At 43.3% G+C, this 14,458-nt stretch overlaps 1 protein-coding gene across 1 annotated transcript in view; it reads left to right on the plus strand.

The window, feature by feature from the left end:
- hydin (HYDIN axonemal central pair apparatus protein) overlaps nt 1–14,458 on the plus strand; it is a 1,114,396-nt gene that overhangs the window by 375,035 nt on the left and 724,903 nt on the right. The window contains exon 14 of the mRNA XM_080187991.1: nt 4,884–5,119. Coding sequence (XP_080044117.1) covers nt 4,884–5,119 — 236 coding nt within the window. The remainder of the gene's footprint in view (nt 1–4,883; nt 5,120–14,458) is intronic.

Here is a 14,458-nt window from a genome sequence, read left to right on the forward strand (position 1 = left end):
GAACAATTGCAGGGTCTGGTGCATGCTAAGGATGCCATGTCAAGTTGCATGACACAGCCTATAGGGCACCCAGTACTGTAGCTACTTTGGGTGAGAGTTTGGTGTAGCACGACAGTCAGAGGTCTGGCACAGGTGCTTGGGGGGCTGAGACATGGAGGGCGCCAGCCAACTTTTGGGTGTCGTTGATGTTGCCATGTCACTCTATTCATCCTGCTGCTCGTGAGATGCACCAGTGGCAGGAAGAGGGATTCAGAAGATCTGGGGTCTCCTGGGTGGAAGGCTCTGGCATGGATCCCAGCATTTCCTCCTCCCTCAGGGTGTTCATTGGCTCTTGGGACACTCCATGGGATGGCGAGGCAGCTGGTGTGAGCTCCAGAGGCTTCTGTGTCATGTGGCTCTGCCAATCCTGGAGGCCCAACTACATATGCCCCTTTGTACGCGAGCCCTCGGCGATGGCCCGCTGAGTCTGGACCAAGCTCTGGATGCCCTTGGTGATGGAAATATGGGAGTAAGCCAAGCTCTGAGTCCCATCGTTCATACAGCTCTGAGACTGGGCCTAGCTTTGGTGGCAAGTAGCAACGACCTATGGTGTATGGGACTTAGCCATGCCTTGGACTCTGACGCATGGCAACCATTTCCTGCCCCAGACATCCCACTGCAGCCGCCACCCTTGCATTGTTAGCCCGCGTACCATGCAATGCTGGCACCACCTCCAGCTACTGAAGGCTGTTGGACTCCACCGTATAGTTTACAGTTGCCGCAGTAATGCTGACAGCCCTTCCTGCATTCCCCAGATCTGCTGTTGCATCTCCAGCAGCTTCTGGATAACGGATCACAGCATTCAGGCACCTAGCTGAGGACCAGCTGTCTCCTTGACTGTGGCAGATCTCCATATGCCCAAGTCCTTGGACGTTCTTGCCTCCACATGATGCACATCGTCGGCTGTGTGGTTCTCACCAGAAAGTGACCCACTAACTTGTCCCACTAAGGTGCCTGTGCCATATTATGGGTGCATTCCTTGGTGTCATCAAGGTGTCACCTAGGTGCTCTGTGGGTCAGCAGCGCAATGTGGGGGGGTTGCGGTTACCGACTCCCAAGGACCTGCATCACCTAGGTTGTCTCCTATAACACAAGACACACAGGTCAGTGGTAGGGTGGGACAAATGTATGGCACATGTAGTTTACTTGAGCTAGGTCATAATGAAAGTTTAGTGGCTCCTCATTTGGGTGAACCTCGATCTGGCTTTTGATTACACTTCTGTCCCTGGTACTCCTGATGGTTATGTTGCCTGTTCCTTGAGGATGTGAAACTCGGGGACCCTACCTCTCCTCTTCAGTCTTTCCCTCCTGTCTTCATGGGCTGTCTCCTCCTGCAGGGACAGAAGGGGGTGTGGGAGGGATTTGAAAACTGATGGCTGAAAAGATTGGGGATGGGGTTGATTGAGTGGGGTATGTCAGAACCATACCTCAGCAGGCGGGTGCTATGAGGGGGTGCCAGAGGGATTGGAGGAAGGTGCAAGGGGGTCAGGTGCTGGGAGGCCACAGGGCATCATGGAGTGGCTCAGCATGGACATTGCAGGTGCAACAGATGGCACTGATGCCAGGTTGGGATGAACACTCATTTATGTTGCCTGAATTAGGTCACTCATCTGCTTCCAGCACTGGCTGATGGTTCTCTATGCCAATGCATGGGCACTGACCATGGCTGCTACTGTTTTTCCCAGGCTGCATTGTTGGCCCGACCCTTTTGCCGCCGGCTGTTTCAGGGGAAATGTATTGCCTTCCTTTCCTCTACTGTGTCCAGCAGCCATGGTAAAAAGTCTGACAACACCAGGTTTTAGTCCAACCTATTTATTTGATAATATACTCACAAGCTTTTGGGGTTAGTCCCTTCGTCAGGTGAATGGAGAGTTCTGGCCTCAGACAGAGCATATAAAGCACAGACAGTTTAGAGATTACTAATTAGAATGCGAATCCTTACACCTTACACCTTACACCTTACACCTAACCTGCTGTTCAAGACCTTCAGGGACTAACCCCAAAAGCTTGTGAGTATATTATCAAATAAATAGGTTGGACTAAAACCTGGTGTTGTCAGACTTTTTACTGTGTTTACGCCAGTCCAACGCCGGCATACCCACATCACGTCCAGCAGCCATCCCAGCTCCCCCTTGGTGAATTGTGAGGCTGCTTTCTGGAGTGCCATATCTCTGACGTTAGTTCTTTTATGCACACCCCCTCCTCAGCAGTGTACAGCTGCGGCCAGTTTGGGTGAGTCACATGCTTGAGGCTACCATTCCAACAAGTATTGTACTGAAAATTTTTTGGTGCACTAAGTGTCCAACGATTGCATTGTGGGGTGCCCCAGAAAGACCAGCATAATTCACTTCCATTTTCAGACTTTTTTTGACACCTTTTTGGGGAGGATTGCATCCCCCCCCCATTGTTTTCTTAATCTTTACCTCTGTGGATTGGGTTTTTGCTGACGAAGTGGATGGTGTGGGCTGGGAAATGTCCATTTTCTGGTTTGGGGTAGCTAGTACAGGATAGAATTGGGCCTGACACCCCTGGAAGTAGATCAGACATGGCCACAGGGGTCTCAAGTGCTGAGGTTTAAAAGGCCCACCTCAGTTCTTCGGAACTTCATTTTGGTTGTATCCTTATATTTTAGACCCTCTGGCACTTAACCTTTCAAACCATATCTCCACACAAATGAGGTCACATGTGACCTCAATTAGCCCATGCTAACTCATGCCAACCCATGCCCCACCCATCGCATGTTTCTCTGACGCCCTCTGTGCCAACTTACTCAGTATCCTCCATGGGCAGACCTCAGGAGTCATATTAGGATGAAGTAAAGATATAAATACCTATATATGTCAGCAATCTGAAGGGCCCATTCCTTCTATGATTGCCTGATCCACTCTTCTATCTCCTTCACCTTATCCACTTGCCATGGCACTTTATCATATAATCGCAGGTAATGAGCTTTTTCTCTCACTGCCTAAGGCCCAAAATACTCATTCCAGATGAAGTAGCAATTTACTTGAACTTAGTCTGCTGTATTTGTTGCTCACAATGTGGTCCCCTTTACATTGGAGAGACCAAACACAGATTAGATGACCGTTTTGTAAAACGTTTCTCAATCTATGCATGATTCCAACTTTTTAGCTACATGCCTTTTCAATTTACCATATTGCTCTCATGTATTTCTGTCCTCAGCTTGCCACGGTTTTCCGGTGAAGCCCAGTACAAACTAGAAGAATAGGACATTGTCTTCTGATAGACTCAATATTGAGTTCAAAAACTTGAATCCATGAACTCTGTCCTCCACTTTTGAGTTTCCTTTCCCTCAACTACCACTACTCTGCATCTTTGTCATGTCTTTGCTTTCAGGCTATTTTGACATTTTTCTGTTATTGACACATTCTGCTATTTTGCTTACAGATGGTGATGACCTTTAATTTATTATGAACATCTACTCTGGACCTAAACGTCTTTAAAACTGTCATTATCAGTCTCTTTGTCTTGTGTTCCATTGCTTCTTTGAAATCTAATCACCCCACTCTCTAACTTATCCCTGACCTATTTTGCTCCACCTGCCTCTTCCCATCACAATTCTACCTCTCTTCAGTCTTGAAGAAGAATCATATTGGATTCAAAAATTTAACTTTGTTTCCTTTTCCATTGATGCTGCCAAACTGGCCAAGTTTATATAGCACTCTGTAGTTATTTTAATTATTTCTGTAAGTCTTCACTATATTAAAAAAAACCTCCCACAAATGAAAGTTAATTTAAAAGCTTAAAATCACCTCAGTATTTAACCCTTTATAAAAATTACTTATATTCATAAACCCCATATTAAAGACAGCTAATTTTTAAAAACCTCTTTAAACTGTCAATCAAACTGTCAATGCAGGGCCATCTGCTGAGATAATTGTTGGTTGTGGAAAAATAGCCAAACATTCATTCTGTTACAGTGATAATGCATGGGAAATGTCAATAACCAGCTATTGTAACTGTTGGAAGATTTTTCAAATTTCTCGCTTATACAGGTGGCCTTTTTTATTAATTTAAAAAGGCTTGGGGACTGAAATAACCTGACATTTTGTATTTTTTCTTACTTCTCACTGACACAGGCAGGATTTTTTTTCGCTTTTAAACACAGGAATACAAGAAATAAAAGCAGGTGTAGGCCACTAGACACTTCAAGTTTGTCCCGCCATTCAATATGCTTATGGCAGATTAGTGCTGGCCTTAACTCCTTAACCCCTTTTCTGTCACATTAAAGCGTGGGAATTTACAAACTGTACCACATTTTTGAACATTACATCTACTTTAAATACTCATGAAAGCAACACTCAGAATTATGGCTCTTGCTACATTGAGAAAGGGGTCTGTTTGAAGTCAACACTGAGTTCAAATAGTTCTGCTGAATTTGGGTTCCCCTCATGTCTGAATCATGTCTTGATGCCTTTCCCTCACCAGTAAAAATGGGATCTGTCTGAAATGGGGCAGCACTTCTGAACCTGGGTCCCACCTACCAATTACCAGTTGTTCAATGTTTGCTGAGCTAAACTGGATGGTAAAAAAGAAGCACTGTGGTGATTATAAGGATATGAAAATGGAAATATTAAAATTACCACAAAATAATAAAGTTTAGTTTAGTGTTCTTGATAAACAGATGATACATTCTTAATTTTGCAGTTTATATTTTGCCAGAAAGCTAATAAGGATTCTGGGAAACCTACCAGATATGAAGCTGCAATTAATCAGGCTATTGGACATATTGTTGAGGTTAAGCTGTGGGATGTACTGGTTTATGATGACATTGAATACATATGGGTAATTCCTGTAAATCTTTCTTTTTCCCAAAATTCTAGGTTTTCCCAAGACCATATCATGTTGCCTTATTAACACTTCCCTTGTACCAATGGCTGTTAAATTGCGAATTCCTGGTGACGGCATTGGTGAAATTAGTCGAACAAGCTTCAGCCAGGCTGTCGAACGCAAGAGTATAAATTCGTGGGCAAATATTGAATCAGATGTAACACTCAAAGAATTTACTATAAATCCCAGTTTTGATGTCATTCAGTCCCACATTGGGAAGGAGATTCAGGTAACAAAATATCTCTCAATTTTTGATAACTTGTATGTATAATGACATCAGGGACAAACAGAAGCCTTTGTTTGAGACCTTTACCAGCTACCATGGTTACTAGAAACCATGGGCCCAATTCCCCCCCAAAAATTCTAAGTGCCGAATTTGTGGGAAAACTGGTATAAATCACGATTGTTTTTGCAGTGGGAGTTCAGATAAGAACTTCCAACATTCTATGCAATGCAGAGGTCACAGTCGTGAATATCATTAAAAGCTTGGTGGGGGAGGTGGGATGCGGGGCGGAGTGGGGGGGTGGCGAGGCCTCTTCACGCCAGAATCTGATAGCTCCTGAACTTTGTACATGCACAGTGGCCCCACACAGTCAGACCCCTGTTTGCTGGCCAGCTTGATTGCTGGCCAGCTTGATCGATGGCAGCTGGGAATCCTCACAGCGCTGCCCCTCCAACCCATACCCCCACATCCCCACTGCCCGATTGTGGTACCACAAGCATTCCTGGGCTAGCCCCGACACCCCACACCCCTCTCCCTGACTCCATCCCGGAGTACCCCAATCTCCAACACACCACCACAGCACTGACAATCCACCCCCCACTGCACTCCCCACCCCAACAGACCTACCTGACCCTGGCATATCCCCTCCTCCCACAGGAGGCAGACACCCCCTCCTTAGGAGGCAGACCTCCTCTGCCCCAAACCACCCCCCCTCCCCACCCCCAAGGAGGCAGACCATCCCCCCCAACCCAGCCCACCCCGATCACTTGCCTCCCTCCAGCCCTGACTAATCCCCATGCAGAGTGGCAGTGGGACCTCCCCACCTACACTGATCGCCCCAGGCCACACACCCCTTGGTCCTGCTGCTATGGCACTGCCCGATGACCAGTGGACAGCGCCAAGCTGCCTCCTGGACCTGGGCACCTTGCCCCTTGGGCAATGCCAGGGCACAGACTGGCACTGCCAGGGTGCCCATGCCCAGGGGCACTACCCTCTGCCACCCCAACTGCTGGGGGTCCTTATTGCACCCCCCCTTCACTCCAGCAGAGTCTCCTGCTCGTTCCCCGGAAGTGGGGAGCTACTCTAACCTCTGCCAAAGTGAAGTACTCCGGGGGTGGTGGTGGTGGGGTGCGATGGGCCTGGAGAATTCAGTCCAGGCCCAATAATCACATTTAAATGACATTAAAAACAGATTAAAATGACTTACTTGATCTTCCTGCCAGTTTCCAGTGTGGTCTCGATTGCACCTGGCCTCCGGCGGTGAGGGGCACGCGTGTGTCGGGAATGCATAAGCGAATCCCACAAGATGGCTGACAGGCACATCTCCCAAACCGACGCACCAAAAAATTAGCAAGTCGTGAAGGGAGAATCGGGCCCCATGTTGCAACTGGTCTTTTGAGTATGAAATAATAACATGATTTGATTGATCTTGTTTTCTATGAACAACTTCACTCCTTCCTGATTGCATTTTATAATGCCTTTGAGCCATAGTGGCTGTGAAGTTTTATTTGAAGTTGACCATTAAATTTTATATGAGAGAATTAAAGAAAACAACTCATTTAACGATTTACTGGAACCCCATCTTTTTTTTTCTGAAATCTCACACTGTGAACCTAAAAATGAAAGCATTAGTCTTGACTCTACACCTCCATATTTCCTTATTTTCTACAATAATGATTAAAGCTGATGACTTGAAATGTCATCCATCCTTTTCTATGAAAGTCTACTCTTGATGGGAGATAATGATAAGAATACTTTATATTTGTGTTTAATTTAGCAGTTTGTACATCTAGCAAGCACTTAAGCAGCAGATTAAATGCTCCCATTTTCAATTTTGCAAATATGGATATGTTCTTATTACTTCAATCTAGCATATACAGATCATTTATACAACTTAAAATTGATCTCATTTTTGGATGACATTGTGTATTTCAGGTTATGTTCCATGCCCAAAATGTTCTGTAAGGACCCCTCTAAACCAGGCAGCAATGTTTCCTGGAATCAGCATTGTTAGTTTTGTCAGCACATGCAGAATTTTCAAACAAATTACTTACCTCTTTATGCTGTTGGCAATGTTCCACATGTTTTTTTTATCAGCGTCAAATCTGTTAATGATGGCGCTATCACTTTTGATTATGTTTATATTGTTAACTATTATTCTGGACATTCATCTTGAAAACATTTGCAAAATGCTTTGGTCCTTGTTGATACCAGGAGGAATAGAGAGAGGGTCATATCATCCCCGATATTAGAGATATGTTGCGAGAGGAGGAGTCTAATATCACATAGGAAATCTTGAAGAAAGTTTAGCCCATCTCAGTGGCTTGTTATATCAGCCAACTCTTTAGCATTTTACATCTGGATTTGGTTTCTAATGCACAGCTGCAGAGAAAGAACAATTCTCCAGAGATTGGAGAAAGAAACCTTGCTTCTGACACCAAAAAGGCTGGAAGTGGCTCAGCTTTCACAGCAGGAACACTGCATCATACTTCTGGATTCAAAGCATAAAATTACCTAACCAAGTCAGTAAAGGTGAATACGGTGTCTGTTCACCTGCATCTTGCTGCGCATACCACTATACCCAGTCACTTTGCCTTGTTAAGCCTATTTCATTATGTAATTCCACACATTCACTTAACTTACATGCTCACTCCTCTGCCTCCAATTTCTTTCTATGCATTTCCTGACATCCCATCGATTCATCTATCATTGGTACTCACCTTCATTCCTATTTTCTTCCTGTCTCTAACAGGCACTCTCTCTAAATGCTCTACATAAATCAGGTAATAACTAGTACCATTATAGTCAATTCCATCAACAACCAATACGCCTTGGACATCCTCTGTAAAGTGGGGTGTACAGAGTTGGATGCAGTATTCCAACTGGTGAGCATTGCTTCTTTGCTATTTATAAAGCTGAGGAACTTGTCTTACCATCATCAGTGATTTGTGTATATCCTTGTTTCACAGGCAGCCCTTTAAAATTGGGCCATTTAGTTCATATTGTCACTCTTCATTCTTTCTCTCCGAATGTATCGCTTTGAACTTCTCTGCATTAAATTTTATCAGCCAAGTATCTGGCCCTTTTCCTGGTTTGTTGATGCTCTCTTGTAATCTGTTACTTCCCTTCTCATTCTTTTCCCTTGTTGGAATGTATCTAGTCTGTAACATAACCACCTCTTCTTTGAACATATCCTATTGTTCAATTACTGAATTACCATGAGGATTCTGCTGAATGAAGGCCACTGCCAGAACTTACTAGCTCATCAAGGCTGAGGTTCTTCATTCTGCCAGTGTGTATTTGGGAAGTTTAAGTTTTTCTTATATTCTCCTCTTATTCCTGATTTTGAATTCATGCCCTTGAATAATTGGATGGATTATTTGACTTTGGATTGTAAAAAGGCCATTTCAGAACTCCACCTATGATTTGTTTGTTCCATTGACTTCAAATGGAACTGAATATCTGGCATGGCATACTGCAATTTTGCAATGTGAAATTTCATCTTCTTGTACTCTTAGACCTGGAATCCAGAAAGTAGTTGGCAGCAGCAAGAGGTAATTGAGAAGGCAAATGGAATTTTGTCCTTCATTGCTAGAGGAATGGAGCTTAAAAGCAGTGAGGTTACGTTGCAGCTGTGTAAAGTGCTGATGAGACCACACCTGGAGTACTGTGTACAATTTTGGTCTCCTTACTTGAGAAAGAACATAGGAGGGGATGCAGAGGAAATTCAGATGTCCCTTTGCCTTCCCACAGACTTCCCCAAGTTAATGTTGAAAGTTCCTGCCTGATACCTGATTCCCAACTTGGGTCAATGTCTGTGTGGAGTTTGAACAATCTCCCCATGCCTGCGTGGGTTTCCTCCCACAGTCCAAAGATGTGCTAGTTCGGTGGATTGGCCATGCTAAATTGCCCCTTAGTAACAGGGGGACTAGCTAGGGTAAATGCATGGGGTTATGGGGATGGGGCCTGGATAGGCCTGTGATCAGTGCAGACTTGATGGGCCTAATGGCCTCCTTCTGTCGGATTCTGCGATGTTGGCAATTCAAGAGAATTGTCTAATAAATATAACCAGAAGAAGGAAAAAATGTTCAACATAGAAGTAGGATTTGAGATGAGAAAAGGAATGTATTTGAAAACGCGCAAAAGAGAGATCATTGTCAAATGTTGTTAGAAGGAAATGATAGATTCATCTCGGAAGAAACTCAGAAGTGGATAAAATGAATGGATTGCGAAAGCAGATGCATGGAATAAAGAACTGCTCATGTCCAAGCAAAAATTGGTTGATGCAAAAGAGGAATGGAAGTGACTGAGAAATGAAACCACCCAGTTGAAGGAGATGTGCTCAAGAGAAAACAACATTTCAGGCAGAGAAGTAAACTGAGGTTACATTTCAGAATAAAATTGCCGAAATGGTTACACCAATAGAAATACACCACAATCAACATGATAACATGGTTAATAAAAAGCATGCTGAATAGAAAGACCAGGAAAAGAAGAAACTTTGTCACATGACCTAAATACCAGAAACAGAGCATATGACCATTTCCTTTACAAGTGACAAACCAAGATTGTGCAAGAACTGTCAGGATGTAAGGCTAGGTTGTATTCCAGTGACAGTACTTGCATGCATTGGAGAGTAAGATGCTTGACAGGGAAAAGCATCAATGAAGGACTGGAAAGTGACACTGTCCGCGGAATAAAATATGTAGTCAATGGTTAACACAGTCTGAAACAGGACTGTGGAAAGCAGCAAGCCTGTATAGAAGCATGCCATGTGTGACTATATTTAGAAATATGCACAGTTGAAGTTTTTTAGAAGAGTTATGTTAAATGTAAGCGTCAAGATCCCTCCATTGAACAATCACCACACTGATTTACAAATGTCTAATTTGTGTGTATGCTGTTTATTTAGAATGTGGGTTTTGTAAATGGATTTTGAAGATTGTATAAGGAAGTTAAAGGTGGAGGGGTATTGTGTATGTGTTATCTGCCTCTTTAGGACAGCACAGCAGAAGTGAATCAGTTGATGTGAGGAACCAATGGAAATTGAGTAGATGTGATCACACCAGAGGGTGGAATCCTCTCTGAGGAAAATCATTGAGCAGCAATGTTACAAGCATGTAAAGACTGCCCCAAAAACCAGGGCTGCAAAACTCCTGTACCAGGTTTCTCTTATCAAATAAATACCTTTTCTTCCTACAAAAGTCTGAAATTTCTTGACAACGCCACAACAGCCACAACAAAATACTCATGAATTGAATTTCTCCAACTTGGAGTTACATTTGTTTATCAATTCTATCTCCAGTTATTGAAAATAAAATTGCATACAGGAATCCAAATGGACCTGACCAACATTAGATTCAACACCACTGCAGTCTCTTTTGATTTGCACTTTGTGAATACATCTGCTATCTTGTTTCACTTGTTTGCTGCAGCCAAGCACTTTGTTGACAGTTTGATCAATGTATTCATAATAACTCAACGGTCTTTTTCATGATTATTGTTTTATATGTCTGTTCAATTTAATGCATGCCCTTCTTTTAGTTTCTTGCTTCCATAATTATTTTACATTTATCCACATTGAGCTTTAACTGTCAGCGCTTTGGCTTGGGTACCTAAAACATACATTTATTCTTCTTGTCGACTTGGCTCCTATGTATGTAACTGGTAAATTTAGAGATTTTTCTTGTAACCTTCCCATCCTAGGATCTGCATCAGCTTATAATTAAGAATTATTTAATCAAAATCCTGTACCATTGCACACGATATGAGCCTTACTTGTCTGTGATTTATTTAGACTGTTGCCTGTCCTTTATACTTCTCTCTCTCTCTTCCCAGTTGAGCTCGTTTTGTTTGTCTTACTTCGTTTCTTTATTTCTTTAACCTTTCTCCTCAGCATTTCTTTTCTTCATCATCAAATTCTCACCATCTCCCAATTCCATCACATTCAATATTCAGCACATCACAACTTTTTCCTTTATTTTATCCATTCATAATACGTGGGCATCACTGACAAGGCCAGCATTTGTTGTCCAACTCTAATTACCCTTGAGATGGTGGAGGTGATCAACTTTCTTGATCTTTGCAGTTCATGTAATGAAGCTGCTCCACAGTGCTATTAAGGAGAGAGTTCCATGATATATTTCCAAGTCAGGATGGATTATGACTTGGAGAGAAACTTGAGATCACAGTATACCCATGCTCTTGCTGTCTTTGTCTTCCTGGATGGTATAGATTGCGGTTTCATAGAATCGTACAGTGCAGAAGGAGGCCATTCGGTCCATCGAGTCTGCACCGACCACAATCCCACCTAGGCCCTAACCTCACAACTCCATGTATTTACCCTGCTAGTCCCCCTGACACTAAGGAGCAGTTTAGCATGGCCAATCTATCTAACCTGCACATCTTTGGAGTGTGGGAGGAAACCCACGCAGACATGGGGAGAATGTGCAAACTCCACACAGACAGCGACCCAAGGCTGGAATCGAACCTGGGCACTGTGCCACCATGCTGCCCCAACTCACCAGAAGGCCTTATAATGGGATGAACTTCATTGATGAAGCAGCTGAAGTAATTGAATGTATACTACCCTGAGGAACTTCTGAGATTGAGACTGGCCTTCAACAAATAATATCTATCCTGTGGAGAGTTCTCCCCTGAAGCCATTGACTTCACTTTTTTTGGAGCTGCTTAATGCCCTAGTCAGTCAAATGTTGCCTTGATGTCAAGGGGAATCACTCTTATCTAACCTCTCCAATTCAGAAGACTAGGTGAGTTGCTGCATCTTGAGTAGGAGGCAGTGCCATAGTGACTTTGTTGCTGGACTTGTTATCCAAAGACCCAGGGTATTGCTCTGGGTGTCAGGTTCGAATTTCACCATGATAGATGATGAAATTTGAATTCAGTAAAAATCTTGAATTAAAGGTCTAATAATGACCATGAAACCATTGTTGTTAAAAACCCATCTAGTTCACTCATGTCCTTAAAGGAAGGAAATCTGTCATCTTCACCTGGCCTGGCCCACATGTGACTAGATTCACAGCATTGATTGTTGACTACTAAATGTCCTCAGGATGAGGAATAAATGCTGGCCCAGCCAGCAACTCCCACATCCCATGGACAAATAAGCACAGTGCACCAATGGTGGAGGAAACGATCAAATGTGCTGCTTTGACCTCAATGGTACAGATCTTTTTAAGTATTGTTCGAGAGATGTACTCATCAAGCAAGTGGAGAGTTGTCCCTTGTATTCATGAGTTCTATCTTGTTGATAGTGGAAACGTTTAGGGGAGAAAAGAGTTGAGTCACTTCCAGCTTCTGACCTGCTTTTGTAGCCACAGTATTTAAGTAGCAGGATGTTGATGATGAATTGGAAAGGGTAATGCTATTAAGTGTAAAGGTGAGTTGGTGAGACTTTCTGTTCTTGGAGATGCTCCTCACCAGTATTTATACGGCATGATTGTTGCTTGCCACTTACTAGCTCAAGCCTGAATGATATCTAATCTTGCTGATGAGTAAGAAGTCTCACAACACCAGGTTAAAGTCCAACAGTTTTATTTGGAATCACGAGCTTTCGGAGCAATGCTCCTTCATCTTGCTGCATATGCTTCATTATCTGATGAATTGTGGATAGAATTGAACACCAGTTTGCAATCATCAACAAACATTCCCATTTCTGACCTTATAATGGGATGAACTTCATTGATGAAGCAGCTGAAGTAATTGAATGTGTACTTCTCTGAGGAACTTCTGAGATTGAGACTGGCCTTCAACAAATAATATCTGTCCTGTGGAGAATTCTCCCCTGAAACCATTGACTTCAGCTTTGCTGGGGCTGCTCGATGCCCCACTCAGTCAAATGCTGCCTTGATGTCAAGGGGAATCACTTTTACCTAATCTCTCTGATTCAAGGGGACTCACTTTTATCTAACTGTCTAATGACAGTGTGAGAGGGAAGATAGGCAGGTGATAGAGAAGGAGCGTGCTCAGACCGAAGGTTTGAGATGTGCCTATTTTAACGCAAGGAGTGTTGTGAACAAAGTGGATGAGATTAGAACGTGGATCACTCCTTGGAATTGTGATGTGGTGGCCATTACAGAGACTTGGATGACTCAGGGACGGGACTGGTTACTTCAAATGCCGGGTTTCAGATGTTTCAGAAGGGACAGGAATGGAGGCAAAAGAGGTGGGGGAGTGGCACTGTTGATCAGAGATAGTGTCATGGCTGCAGAAAAGATGGACGCCATGGAGAGATTGTCTACAGAGTCTCTGTGGGTGGAGGTTAGGAACAGGAAGGGGTCAATAACTTTACTGGGTGTTTTCTATAGGCCGCCCAATAGCAACACGGATGTTGAGGAGCAGATTGGGAAACAGATCCTGGAAAGGTGTAATAATAACAGAGTTGTCGTGATGGGAGATTTTAATTTCTGAAATATTGATTGGAATCTCCCTAGGGTAAGAGATTTAGATGGGGAGGAATTTGTTAGGTGTGTTCAGGAGGGTTTCTTGACACAGTGTATGGATGAGCCTACAAGAGGAGAGGCTGTACTTGATTTAGTATTGGGAAATGAACCTGATCAGGTGTCAGATCTCTCAGTGGGAGAGCATTTTGGAGATAGTGATCATAATTCTATCTCATTTACAATAGCATTGGAGAGAGGTAGGATCAGACAAGTTAGAAAAGTGTTTAGTTGGAGTAAGAGGAATTATGAGGCTATCAGGCAGGAAGTTAGAGACTTAAATTGGAAAGAGGTTTTCTCAGGGAAATGTACAGAAGAATTGTGGCAAATTTTCAGGAAATATTTTCTGGAGTTCTGCATAGCAACGTTCCAATGAGACAGGAACAGTGGTGTACAAAGGCTGTAATAAATCTAGTCAAGAAGAAAAGAAAAGCTTCCAAAAGGTTCAGAGAGCTAGGTAATGTTAGAGATCTGGAAGAGTATACGGCTAATAGGAAGGATCTTACAAAGGAAATTAGGAGAGCCAGAAGGGGTCATGAGAAGGCGTTGGCAGGCAGGATTAAGGAAAACCCCAAGGCATTCTACAAGTATGTGAAGAGCAAGAGGATAAGACGTGAAAGAATAGGACCTATCAAATGTGACGGTGGGATAGTTTGTGTGGAACCGGAAGAAATAGCACAGGTAGTTAGTGAATACTTCAGTATTCACTGTGGAAAAGGATCTTTGTGGTTGTAGTGCAGACTTGCAGCAGAATGAAAAGCTTGAGCATGATATTAGGAAAGAGGATGTGTTGGAGCTTTTGAAAAGCATCAAGTTAGATAAGTCACTGTGAATGGATGGGATGTACCCCAGCCTATTGTGGGAGGTGAGGGAGGAGATTGCTGAG

Source organism: Carcharhinus amblyrhynchos, chromosome 4 (genome assembly GCF_965287045.1).
Source record: "Carcharhinus amblyrhynchos chromosome 4, sCarAmb.v2.hapA, whole genome shotgun sequence".
Lineage (NCBI taxonomy): Eukaryota > Metazoa > Chordata > Chondrichthyes > Carcharhiniformes > Carcharhinidae > Carcharhinus > Carcharhinus amblyrhynchos.